General features: G+C 34.2%; 1 protein-coding gene across 1 annotated transcript in view; it reads right to left on the bottom strand.

The window, feature by feature from the left end:
- Positions 1–14,299, bottom strand: part of LOC119574006 (probable G-protein coupled receptor No9) — a 91,728-nt gene that overhangs the window by 58,879 nt on the left and 18,550 nt on the right. The window contains exon 3 of the mRNA XM_037921102.1: positions 5,235–5,444. Within this exon, the coding sequence (XP_037777030.1) occupies positions 5,235–5,444 (210 nt within the window). The remainder of the gene's footprint in view (positions 1–5,234; positions 5,445–14,299) is intronic.

The raw sequence follows: 14,299 nt of genomic DNA on the forward strand, positions 1-14,299 counted from the left end.
ATATAATAATATATATATATATATATATAGTATATATATACATATATAGATATATATATATATATATATATATCCTTGTTTGTGTGTGTGGTGTATGTATGTATGTTATATATACATAGATATATATAGATATATATGCAGCACACACAAATATATACTTCAATAAACATACACAAACACACTTTCATACCTTTAATTAAGCCGCAGCATGTCTGTTCGCCCTAATTTTGTTTTGGACACAACGTCTGAATAATCGTGGAAATCGTTTACAAAGCGCGCAAGCACAATAGAGCAGATTGTCTCCCTGGATTTCCCTCGCCCACCGCAAACCACTGCACTCTTTCCTTGATGGCTGTTATATCCGAAAGATCATTGTTATTCAGTTTTTGCGTCGACTCTTTTTCTTTCTCTCTCTCTCCTCACAAACACTTCTTCTTTTTCTTCTTCTCTATCTCTTTTTTCTCCCAGTATGTTATATTATATATATATATATATATATATATATCTATATATATATATATATATATATATATATATATACCATAAATACATACATGCATACATACAAATATATACATACATATATGTACACACACATATATATATGCACACACACATACACACACACACACAAACACACACACACACACACACACACACACACACATATATATATATATATATATATATATTATACACCCACACGAAACACCCATCCACACACCCACACACACACACCAACGAAGCCCAGGACACACACACACACACACACACCACCACCCACCACACACACAGCACCCACACAACACACACACACCACATATATATATATATTATATATAATATCTATATATATATATATATATATATATGTGTGTTGTGTGCGAGTGTGTTGTGTGTGGTGTGTGTGTGTGTGTGTGTGGTGTTTGGGGGGGGGGGGGGGGGGTGTTGTGTGTGTGGGTGTGTTTGGTGTGTTGTTGTGGTGTGTGTGTGTGTGTGTTTGTGTGTGTACAGTCATAGTTATGTATTCATAATATATGTGTATATATATTAACAAACTATATATATATATATATATATATATATATAGATATTATATATATAATATATATAAATATATATCATATATATATATATATATTATATAAATATATTTTTTTATATATATAATATATATATATATATATATATATAGATATAGTATATATATATTATCTATATCTGTGTGTATGTGTGTGTGTGTGTGTGTGTGTGTGTTGTGTTTGTGTGTGTGTGTGTGTGTGTGTGTGTGTGGTGTGTGTGTGTGTGTGTGTGTGTGTGTGTGTACATCCATATGTGCATATATATATATATATATATATATATATTAATATATAGATATATATATATATATATATATAAATATATGTATATATGTATATATACTATATATACTTATATAATACTATATATATATATAATAGATATATATCTAATAGTTATATATATATATATATCTATATATATATATTATATATATAATTTATATATATATATTATATATATATATATATATATAGACACATCAATACAAATATCAGCAAGAAGAGGATCACCTAGATAGCTCCTGTTCTGAACATGTCCACGTTAAAAGGCCACAATCCGCTTTCCCTCTTAAGAGCCCAGCGACACCTTTTCGTCATCCCTAAAGAGACTAATTACTCCAAATCAACGTCCCTCCCAGCAAACTTTATGAACTCGGGTGAACGGCTTTTCAACTTGGCGTTCCTTTCTGAGGCGTAATTAACTTTTAATCAACAATCTTTTGCGATTATTGAGCAGCAGGGGAGGGAGGAGGAGGTTGCTCGAGGTGAGGGGAAGGGGGGGGTGAGGAGGGGGGAAGGGGTGAGGGAGGTGGGATGGAGGAATGGAGGGAGAAGGAGAATGGGAGGAAGGGGGAGGGAGAAGGAGAACGGGAGGAGGAAGGAGGGAGAAGCAGAATAGGAGGAAAGTGGGAGAAGGAGAATGAGAGAGAAGTAAGGAGAGAGCGAAGAAGAGGGAGGAAGGAGAATGAGAGGAGGGCAATGATGGGGGGGGGGGGCTGGGGATGGAGCGGAGTGAATGGAAGGGGTATGGACTAAGGAAGGGAGTGGTGGAAGGGGAGGAGGGAATAATGAGAGGGTGGGTGACTGGGAGGAAGGAGAGAGGAGGGGAAAGAAAAAGAGAAGAGGGATGATGAAGGGACGGGGGAATGTGGGGAAGGATTAGATGGAATTAGGGGTAAAGGAGGATGGATATAGGGGAAACTTGGAGGAAATAGAGTGAAGGGAAAAGGAAGGGGAACTGGGAGTGCGAAGGAGAGAAATGGTAGAGGGAGGGTGAAGAATGTGATAAAGAAGTGGGAAAAAGAGGAGGAGGAGAGAGGAATGGGAAGGATGGGGAAGAAGGTAAGGAACGGTAGATGAGTAGAGAATAATGAATGAGGAGGATGGGAGAGGAAATGTGCAGTTTTAAGGAGCATGAAGATCATAAAAGTCAAGTTTATATAGACCCACGCCCTGGAATTAAGAGGCAAACTGCAAGCGATAATTGAAAAATATAACTCTATTGTATGATACTAAAAAAAAAAAAAAACAAAAAAAACCACGATACACCAAAATATAACTTTTTGAAAATGAGGATTTCAATAAACAAGTTTATGCAATGTTTTTCTCTTCTATCAAGGGTATATTTACTCACATACACACACATACTCACTCCATTCACTCACACACACACACATACACACATATATATATACAATACATACATACATACATACATATTAGTACTACTACATACATTCTTTCTTTTTTAACGGTAGGTTCATGTCTGGCCGCCGTGGTCACGCATGATACTTAATTGTAGTTTTCATGTTGTGATGCTCTTGGATTGAGTAACGTGGTAGGGTCCCCAGTGCCCTTTCCACGGAAGTGCCATACATACATACATAACATATATATATACATATAATAATATATAATATATATATCGATATTATATATATATGTATATATATATATATAGAAATATATATATAGAGATATATTATATATATATATCAATAGATAGATAAGACTAGATAGATAGATATATAGGGGATAGATAGATAGATAGAGAAGAAGAGAGAGAGAGAGAGAATGAGAGACAGACTGACAGACAGATGAATAGAAAAAAAAAAAATACATTTAAACGTACAATTGAATACGTGTATATGTTTTGAGTGGGTTTTATCTGTTTGTAAACATAACGCATGGTCATCCCTGTGTATTTTGCATGTATGCTTTGTGTTTTGTGTTTTTGTGTTGTGTGTGTGGTGTGTGTTTTTGTGTGGTGTGTGGTGTGGTGTGTGTGTGTGTGTGTGTGTTTGTGTGTGTGTGTGTGTGTGTGTGTGTGTAATTTGTGTGTGTGTGTGTATGTATATACAGTATTATATCTATATCTAATCTATCTATATATATATCTATATCTATCATAATATATATATATAATTATTTATTTATTTATTTAATTTATTTATTTATGCTGTCCATCTGTCGCCCCATTCATCCCAAAGAGGTCCTAGTCCCTGTATATAATGCGTGGTGAGCTTATCCATTATGGTGCACAGTACAATACTGCATGTACTCAAAGCATATCGATAAGCATACTTGCAAGCTACCGTTTTATTTCACCTTCATAGAATAATTAACCTGCTTGCGTCGCCAAAACAAACATTTGTATTCGCAAGGACGGAATCAATTTTCAAGGGAATTATGCGTATATTTCTTTCCACTTCCGGTCTCGAGTGAATGAATTATTACGCCACATCAAGTGGGGTCCTGACGTACGTCGTAAGGGTTTATTTGTATTAAGAAGCTTGTGTTATTGTGGTTTTTGGATTTCGCTCTATTTTTTTTTCTTTTTTTTTAACTACCTGTCTACTTGTGTGTATTTGTTTATCTGTCTCTCTACCTATCTATCTATCTGTCTGTCTATTTATCTACATGCACACACACACACACACACACACACCACACACATAATATAATATATATATATATATATATATATATATATATATATACATATACATACATATATATATTATATATTATATATTATACATTATATATAGTATATAATATAGTATATAGATATATATATATATATATCATATATATAATATACATATATATTCTCTCCCACAATATTCTCTTTTGTAAACAAATTTGTTTTAGCTCTCTCTATCTAGTATCCATCTGTCTATGTGTCTATCTATAACTAATCTATCTAGATATTCACATATCGCTCTACTATCTGTCGGTCCTCCTGTCTGTCTGTCTGTCTGACCGTCTATTTATTTACATCTTCTATCAGATCCATCATTGTACCTGATTGAAATATCTGTCGCATCTCCCATATATATCTATCTCGCATGTTTTATCTGTCTATTTATCGTCAACTAATGCCTATCTATTTAATCTACTCTACTTTCTTCTTCTGTCTCCCTCAATCTTAAACGCCACAAAAAACTCTTAAAACGATTCTCGAAAAGAACTGCTTCGCTAAACTGATGCAGAGCGACTTTTTTTTCCTCAAACGGAGGAGAAAGACAATACAAGGGAAAAATGTGCGTTACCGGCGTTGGCATTGACCTTAGGAGACGACGGGCAAATGTTCTTTACAGGTTTTGGATACTTTAATGAGGCAGGGAAATCCTTTAAGACAAACAGAGGATTCCTAGATGTTCCTCTTTTAATAAGGAGGGGCTCTTTTTACCAACGAGGGAAGGATTCCCATGTTTAAATGCGATTTTCCCTCTTGTCTTGTTTTAACGTAGCATTGTTAGTAACAGCCACGAGTATAAAATAAAGGGACGTCTCAATTATTACTCTCCTTATTTGATATATATACTTAAATATGGTGCCATACAACTCCAGTGTTTTTAGCAGGAGATTTTAAAAATGAACCGAGAATGTACCCGATAATCAGATTGTGTCCTTTTTTCTTAACATGCTTTATTCATATAATTGCCCTTAGTAAAATCCTTTCAATTACAAAAGGGAAATATTACTTTTGATCTAAACAGCAACCCCAGAGTGAAATCATATAACCTACAAACACTGTCATGCTATCATCATCATCCCAGAACGCACCATACATAAAACATCAATACTTAAACCTCTCATTTTCAGCATTCTTTCACTTTTTTTTATTTCAAAAAAACCACCTACAACCATGCACTAGCGAGTAGGGGGGGTCGCCCAGGCTTGGATTCAATCTGCGTGACATGCTGTTGGTATGCATGACACAATATTCAGCAAGAGCAGGGCCACGCGTCACAATAGTCAATCGGTCCGCAGGTCCCTTGTAATAACATAGACGCTCCCGCTCTCCTCCCTCACACGGAACGAACTTGCGCCGGTCGGTGCTCCTTGTGGTCACTGTTTATTTTGCATATGCGATTTTCATAAGTGTGGCCTCTGTCTTCTTTTGGCTGGGAGAGGGACTATTAACATGCAACTCTTTACTGCTTGAATCTGTATGTAAACATGACACATGCCTCTTTTATATATAGTATAGATATATTATATTATTATATATATATATATATATATATATAGATATACTTATACATATATATATATATATATATATATATATATATATATATAATATGTATTATATATATAGTATATATATATATATATATATAGATATATTATATATATATATATATATATATATATATATAAAGAGCATGTGTCAGTTTACATACAGATTCCACGCAGTTAAGAGTGCATTTTTAATAGTCCCTCTCCTCAGGCCCCCAAAAGAAGCGCCACTTTATGAAATCGCATATGCAAATAACGTTAACCAAGAGCACGACCGGGCGAGTTCGTTCCGCTATGAGTGGAGAGCGAGCGGATCTCTGTTATTAGCAAGGGACTGTCGGTACCGGGGGGGGGGGGGGGGATTGATTTGTGACTCAGTGGCTGCTCTTTTCTGAAATTTTTTCATGCATACGCAACAGCATGTCGCCATATTGAATGCCCAGCCTGGGCGACCTACCCTTATATGGTTTAGGTGGTTAATAAGAAAAGTGAATAATGCTGAATAGGGTTTAAGTAGTGATGTTATGTATGGTGCGTTTATGGAAGGAGATGATAGCTGACAGTGTTGTAGTTTATATGATTTCACTCTGTTGGTTGCTGTTAGATCAAAAGTCATATTTCACCTTTGTAATGCAATGATTTTACTAAGGTATATAATGAATAAAGCTATGTTAAGGAAAAGACAATCTGATTATCTAAAATTCTCAGTTCATTAAAATCTCTAAACACTTGGTGTAGGGCACCATATTAATATATATCAAAAAGAGAGTAATATTATGTACGTCCCTTTCATTTTATACTCCGTGGCGTTTTCCTAAAATGCTTACGTAACACAAGACAAGACAATCGCTTTAAACATGGGATCCCTCGTGTAAAAGAAGAGCCCCTCCTTATTAAAAGGAACATCTAGGATCCTCTTGTAAAAGGATTCCCTGCCCTCATAAAGTATCCAAACCCTTTAAAGAAACATTTTGCGCGTCCGTCCTCCTAAGTCAATGTCCAACGCCGTTCGCACATTTTTCCCTTGTATTTTCCCTTTCCTCCGTTGAGGAAAAAAGTCGCTGGGCAATCAGTTTAGAAAGCAGTTCTTTTTCGAGAGTCGTTTAAGACGTTTGGGCGTTTTGTAAGGGTTGAGGGAGAAGTATCGAGTTAGATACATAGATAGATTATTTTCTGATAATAGTACAGATAAACATTGGAGATAGATATAATATGGAGAGATGGACAGATATGCAATCAGTACACTGATTGGATTGATAGAGATATGTAAATTAAATTAGACGGTCCAGACAGACAGACAGACAGGGAGACAGACAATAGTTAGAGAGATATGTGAATATAGATAGATTTATGTATAGATAGACACATAGACAGATGGCTACTAGATAGCGAGAGCTAACAAATTTGTTTTACAAAAAGGAATGATTGTGGAGGAATATATATGTATATATATATATGCCATAGATATTATATAGTATATATATATATTATATATATATATATATCTATAGTTATTATATATCTCATATATTCTGTATGTTATCACTGTCCTCTATTATATACTATCTAATATATATATATATTATAATATATTCTATATCATATATATCTATCTAATACATCTAGATATATAAATCATCTAATCTCCTCTCTCTCTCTCTCTCTCTCTATATATTTTTCCTATCTTATATATATATATATAATATATATATTGTGTGTGTGTGTGTGTGTGTGTGTGTGTGTGTGCATGTAGATAATAGAACATACATATAGATATAGGTAGAAGACGATAAACAATTACCACAAGTAGACAGGTATTTAAAAAACAAGAAAAACAAAAAATAGGACGAAATCAAAAACAACATAACCCAAGCCTCTTAATAGCAATAAACCCTACGACTTAACTTCAGGGACCGCTTGACTGTGCTTAATAATTCATCACTCGAACCGGAATTGGAAAGAATAGACGCATAATTTTCCCCACCCCCCCCCCCCCCTGAAAATTGATTCCGTCCTTGCGAAACAAATTTTTGTTTTTGGCGACGCAAGAATGTTAATTATTCGATGAAGGGTGAAATAAAACGGTAGCTTGCCAGTATGCTTATCGATATCTTAGTACATGCATATTGTACTTGTGCATATGGATAAGCTCACACCATACTATACAGTGTCTAGGATCCTCTGTTGGATGATGGGTAGACAGTGGATGGACAGAAAATAAATAAATAAATAAATAAATAAATCAGTATATATATATATATATAATGTATATATATATATATATATATATCTTATATATATATAATGTAATACATCACACACCACACACACACATACACACACACAGCCACACCACACTACACACACACACAGAATCGAACAGACACACACGAAACACACGCACACCCCCACCCGCCACCACACACACACACACACACAACACACACACACACAAGCATACAATGCACACATACACAAACTGTGAACATGCGTATGTTTACAAACGATAAACAACACTCACCAACATATACCCGTCTTCAATTGTACGTTATTGTACTTTTCTATTTCATCCAAGGGGGGTTTTCTGTCAGTCTGTCTCTCTCTCTCTCTCTCTCTCTCTCTCTTCTATCTACTATCTATCTATCTATCTATCTATCTATCTATCTATCTATATATATATATATATACGTATATATATATTATTATATACTATATATATAGTATTAATACATATATTAATATATATATATATATATATAGTATATCTATATGTAATATATATGTATGTATGTATGTATGTGCACTCTCCGTGGAAAGGAACGGGACCCTACCCGTACTCACTCCAAGAGCATCACACATGCAAAACTACAATGAAGTATCATGCTGTGACCGGTACGGCGGCTCAGACATGAACCTACCGTTAAAAGAAGAAAGAATGTAGTGTTGTATGTATTTATTATGTAATGTATGTATGTATGTATATATATAGTGGTGTTGTGTGTTGTGGTGAGTGAATGAGTGAGTATGGTGTGTGTTAATGTGAGTAAATAACCCTTGATAGAAGAGAGAAAAACATTGCATAATAAACTATGTTTTTATTGAAATCCTCATTGCAAAAGTTCTATTTTGTGTTTCGTGTTTTTTTTTTTTTTTTTTTTTTTGTATCAATACAATAGAGTTATAATTTTTCAATTATACTCTTGCATTTTGCCTCTTAATTCCCAGTGCGGGGGTATATATAAACTTTGACTTTTGGGATGATTCTTCATGGCTCTAAAAACTGACTGCCAGTTCCTCTCTTTCCCCCTCCTCCCCTTCCCATCTATCTCTACTATCTACCGTCTCCTACCTTCTTCCCCCATCCTCTCCCCTTCCTCTCCTCTCCTCCTCTTTCTGTCCCACTTCTTTATCCCATGCTTCACCCTCCCTCTTACCATTCTCCTCCTTCGCCACTCCCAGTTCCGCTTCCTTTCCCCTTTCCCTCTCTTTTCCTCCGTTTCCTCCATCTCACCATCCTCCTTCCCCTAATTCCATCTCATCCTCTCCCCACATTCCCCCCCGTCCCTCATCCTCCCGCTTTCTCTTTTTCTTCCACTCCTCTCTCCTTGCCTCCTCATTCCACACACCCTCTCATTATCCCTCCTTCCCCTTCACGCCTCCTCTCCTTAGAATCCCTGCCCCCCTCTCCATTCACTCCGCCCATCCCTCCGCCCCCCCCCCCCAGCATTGCCCTCTCATCATTCTCCTTCCTACCTCTTCCTTCGCTCTCTCCTTACGTTCTCTCTCATTCTCCTTCTCCCACTTTCCTCCTATTCTCCTTCTCTCTCCTTCCTCTTCCCATTTTCCTTCTCCCTCCCCCTTCCTCCCATTCTCCTTCTCCCTCCATTCCTCCATCCCCAACTCACCCTCAACCCCCTCCTTCCCCCTCCCCTCGATCCCCCTCCTCCTCCCTCCCCTGCTGCTCAATAATCGCAAAAGATTGTTGATTAAAAGTTAATTACGCCTCAGCAGGCACACGCCAAGTTTGAAAAGCGTTCACCGCCGAGTTCATAAAGTTTGCTGGGAGGGGACGTGTGATTTTTGAGTTAATTAGGTCTTTAGTTCTGACTAAAGCGTGTCGCTGGGATCTTTAGAGGGAACATCGGATGTGGCCTTGAACGTGGAACATGTCAGACTAGCTTATCTAGGTGACCTCTTCTTGCTATTATTTGTATTGATGTGCTATCTATATCTATCTCCTCTATCTAATATACTCATCATACTATATCTATATATATTCTATATATATATCATAATATTATATATATATATATACATATCTTATATATATATCTCTCATCTATACTATATATACTCTCTCTCTATCTATATATACCTATCTACTATATATATTATATATAATATATCCTCATCACTATATATATCTAATATCTTCTCTGATCTCTCTGCACTCATGTATGTACACAACCCACCACACACACACACACACCCCACACCCCCCCACACACACACACCACACACACACGACACCCACCCCCTCCACCACACCCACCCGCCTACCCACCGATAGTCTACTATATCTATATATATAGATATATATATCTTATATATGATATATATATATATTATATATAGTTCTCTATATATATATCTCTCTCTCTATAGTATAATTTATCTCATCTATCTCATATATATGAGATATAATAATATAAGATATCGATATATATATGTGTGTATATATTATATTAACACTACATCTATGACTCACCTCCATATCCTGTCCACACACACACCCACCACATCACCCAGCACACCCGACAAGACACACACCCACACACCACACACACACAACAACACACACAGCCCCCACACCCACACCCGCACACCCCACGCACACACACACACATATATAGATATATATATATATATATTATATATCTATCTATAGATATATGTGTGTGTGTGTGTGTGTGTGGTGTGTGTGGTTGTGTGTGTGTGTGTTGTGTTGGGTGTGGTGTGGTGTTGTGTGTGTGTTTGTTTGGTGTTATAATATTATTATAAAATTGTGGTGTTTGGGGGTGTGTGTGTGGGGGATGGTGTGTGTGTGTGTTTGTGTGTTTTTGGGTGTGTGTGTGGTGTGGGGTGTTTGTGTGTTTTTTTTTTTTTTTTTGTGTGGTGTGTTTTTGGGGTTTTCATATTATTGGGGGTTTGTCTATATGAGTAATATTTGAGTATGCAGTATGTGTTTGTATATAATATTTTAATATATATTTTAATATTATATAATATATATATATATATATAATTATATACTACTGGAAAAAAAGGAAAGAAAAGAAAAAAAAAAGTGTTTGTGGGAGAGAGAGAGAAAAAAAACGACGCAAAAATTTTAAAAACAATGATCTTTGGATATAACAGCCATCGGGGAAATGAGTGCATGGTTTGCGCGTGGGGGGGAAATCCAGGGAGACACTCTGCTCTATTGTTGCTTGCGTCGCTTGTAAACTTTTCCCCGTTTATTCGGCGTGTGTCCAAACAAATTAGGGCGAACAGACATGCGCGCAGAAAGGTATGAAAGTGTGTTTGTGTATGTTTATTAATTATATTTGTTGTGCTTCAATATATCTATATAATTATGATTATACATCTACATACACACACCCACACACGATATATTAAAAATATATAAAATATATTATAAATATATTATATTATATATATATATATATTATATATATACGTAAACTCCTGTGTGTGTGTTCTGGTGTGGTTAGTATATATGCTCCCTACTACGCAAAAATACTATACACGCACAGTAAACTCAAAAACAAAAAAAGAAAAAAACAAAACAAAATCGGTAAATAATCATAAAAAAGATACTTAAGAAAAATTAAAGGAAAGGGAGAACAAGTTAGGGTTATAGAAACTCACATTTCATAAAAATCACTTTTAATTAAAAATTATGAAACGGGAAAAACTGTTCTGGGGAAGGCGGGTGAAGATCATTACGAAAGCCCTTATTTACCTTTTTTAAAAATGTGTGTTTGTACTTTTTGTGAAATTTTGTGTGTTTTTTTGTTTGTTTTTTTGTGTTTTTGTGTGTTGTGTGGTGTTGGGGTGTGCGTGTGTGTATGTGTGTGGGGTGTGGGTGTGTGTGTGTGTTGTGGGTTTTGTTTTTTGTGTGTGTGTGTGTGTGTTGGGTGTGTTGTTTGTGTGGTGTTTGGTGGTGTGTTGTGTGTGGGTGGTGTGGGGTTTTGGGGAAATTTCGTAGGTGTCTTTATATGCCCGGGACCCTTCCTACTACGTAATGTTTGTTTACGAATACTTACATCGATTTGTTAGTTGCATGTTTTCGTAGGAGTGTGGCTTCAGGACGCGCCAAAAAAGCTTGCTCTGCGGGGTCCTTAACCCTTCTTTTATAAAAAAAACTAAAACACGCTATATAGCACCGAGTCAGCTGATGCGTGCCTAAGCTTATTTGATGGTTTTGTTTACATCACGTTTTGTTTAATCTGGGATTTTTACTGCACACGCACCATACATACTAATATATATAATATATATATATATATTTTATTATATTATATATCATATATATATATATAATATACTTTTATATTTTATATTATATTATTAAAAAAAATTTTAAAAAAAACAATTATATATATATAAAATTATTTTATATATATAATATATATTATTTATTATATATATATTGTGGTGTGTGTGTTGTGTGTGTGTGTGTGGTGTGTGTTGTGTGTTGTGTTGGTGTGGTTGTGTTTGGGGTATGTATTATATTATATTATTATAATAATAATATATATAATTTTATTAAAATATATATAATATATGTTGTTGTGTGTGTGTTGTGTGTGTGTGTGTGTGTGTGTGTGGTGTTGTATGTATATTATAATATATATATAATATATATATATATTTAAAAGCTTATTTATATATATTAATATATATATTATATAATTATTATTATAAATTTATTTAAATATATATATTTTATATATTATTGCCCATATTAATTTGTTTTAAAAAAACATTAATTATATAATAAATTTAAAATTTTTTATATATAATATTTATATATATTGTTTTTCTTTTTTTCTTCTCTTTTATATATATTAAATATATTATTATTTCCATATTATTTTTTGTTTTCTTTTTTTATATATTTTTTATTATTTATTATTATCTTTTTTAAAAAAATCTTCTATTTTTTAATTATATATATATATACTCTATTATATAATATAATTCGTTATTTTATTTTTAAAAATTTTTTTTTCTGTAACTTATATTCTATTTTATATCTTTTCTCTTATTTTATATAATTATTTATATTCTCTTTTTATATTTTTTTCCTTTTTATCTCTTTTTTTCTTATCTCCTTTTTCATAATATATATAATCTTTTTTTAACCCCCACACAAACACCCCACCCCACCCCCCCACACAACATGTGGTTGTTTTTCATTAAATTTTTTCTTTATTTCTTTATTTTTATTATTAAAACCCCCCTCATATATATATATAAGATATTATATATATTTTATATTTATATTTATTTTTATTATATATTATATATTATTTATATATATATTATTTGTATTATATCTATATCTAATTATTCTTATTATATCCCAACTACTATCTATCTATCTATCTATTATACACACACACACACCCACACCCCACACATAAATATATTTGGGCATATGTAGGGGTTTGACATCGGACTCAAAAAGCCATACGGCAATTTTGGGTTTTGGGGGTTGGGCACCGGCCGGGGCGTTTTTTCCCTTGGGCAGGAACTTCACCCCGATTGCCTCCTACCACTGGGTGGGCAAGCCAGCCCAAATCATGCTGGTCCCACCCGATAAAAATGGAGAAAAGATTACCCAAAAGGCAACACCGGCCTCTCCTGGAAAGGACTGGGGACCCTACCCCGACCACTCCAAAAGCTCCAAATGAAAACTACAATTAATATCTGCTGGATCACGGCGCTCAAAAAGAACCTACCGTAAAAAAAATATATATATAAACATTTACATACATCAACATACATACTACATCAATTATATTTTAAAAATATATATATATTATATATATTATTGAATATTTTATTTTATTTTTATTATAAATATACATTTACTACATACATAAGACATACTCATAATATATATATATATAATATATTTAATTTTAATATAATAATATATATAATGCCACCCCACACACACACACACACACACACACACACCCCTACACCCCACACAAAACACCCCCACCACACCCCACACCCTTGTTATTATTATTATATATATATTATATTATTATATATTTATTATATATATATATGTTAACAACATACATTTTCTCTCTCTCCTCTCTCTCCTCTCTCTCTCCTCTCTCTCCTCTCTCTCTCTCTCTCTCCCCATATATTTTTTATATATATATATAATAAATAATATATATATATTATTTTTATGTTATACCCCCCCCACCACCACACCACACACACACACCCCCACACACACCACACACACACACCCCCACACACCACCCACACACACACACCACCACACACAAAAAATATATATATATATAATTTTTATGATTATTTTAAATTTTTTTTATGTGTGTGTGGTGTGTGTGTGTGTTTTTTGTGTGCCT

This window comes from Penaeus monodon, chromosome 6, assembly GCF_015228065.2.
Source record: "Penaeus monodon isolate SGIC_2016 chromosome 6, NSTDA_Pmon_1, whole genome shotgun sequence".
NCBI classification, from domain to species: Eukaryota; Metazoa; Arthropoda; class Malacostraca; order Decapoda; family Penaeidae; genus Penaeus; species Penaeus monodon.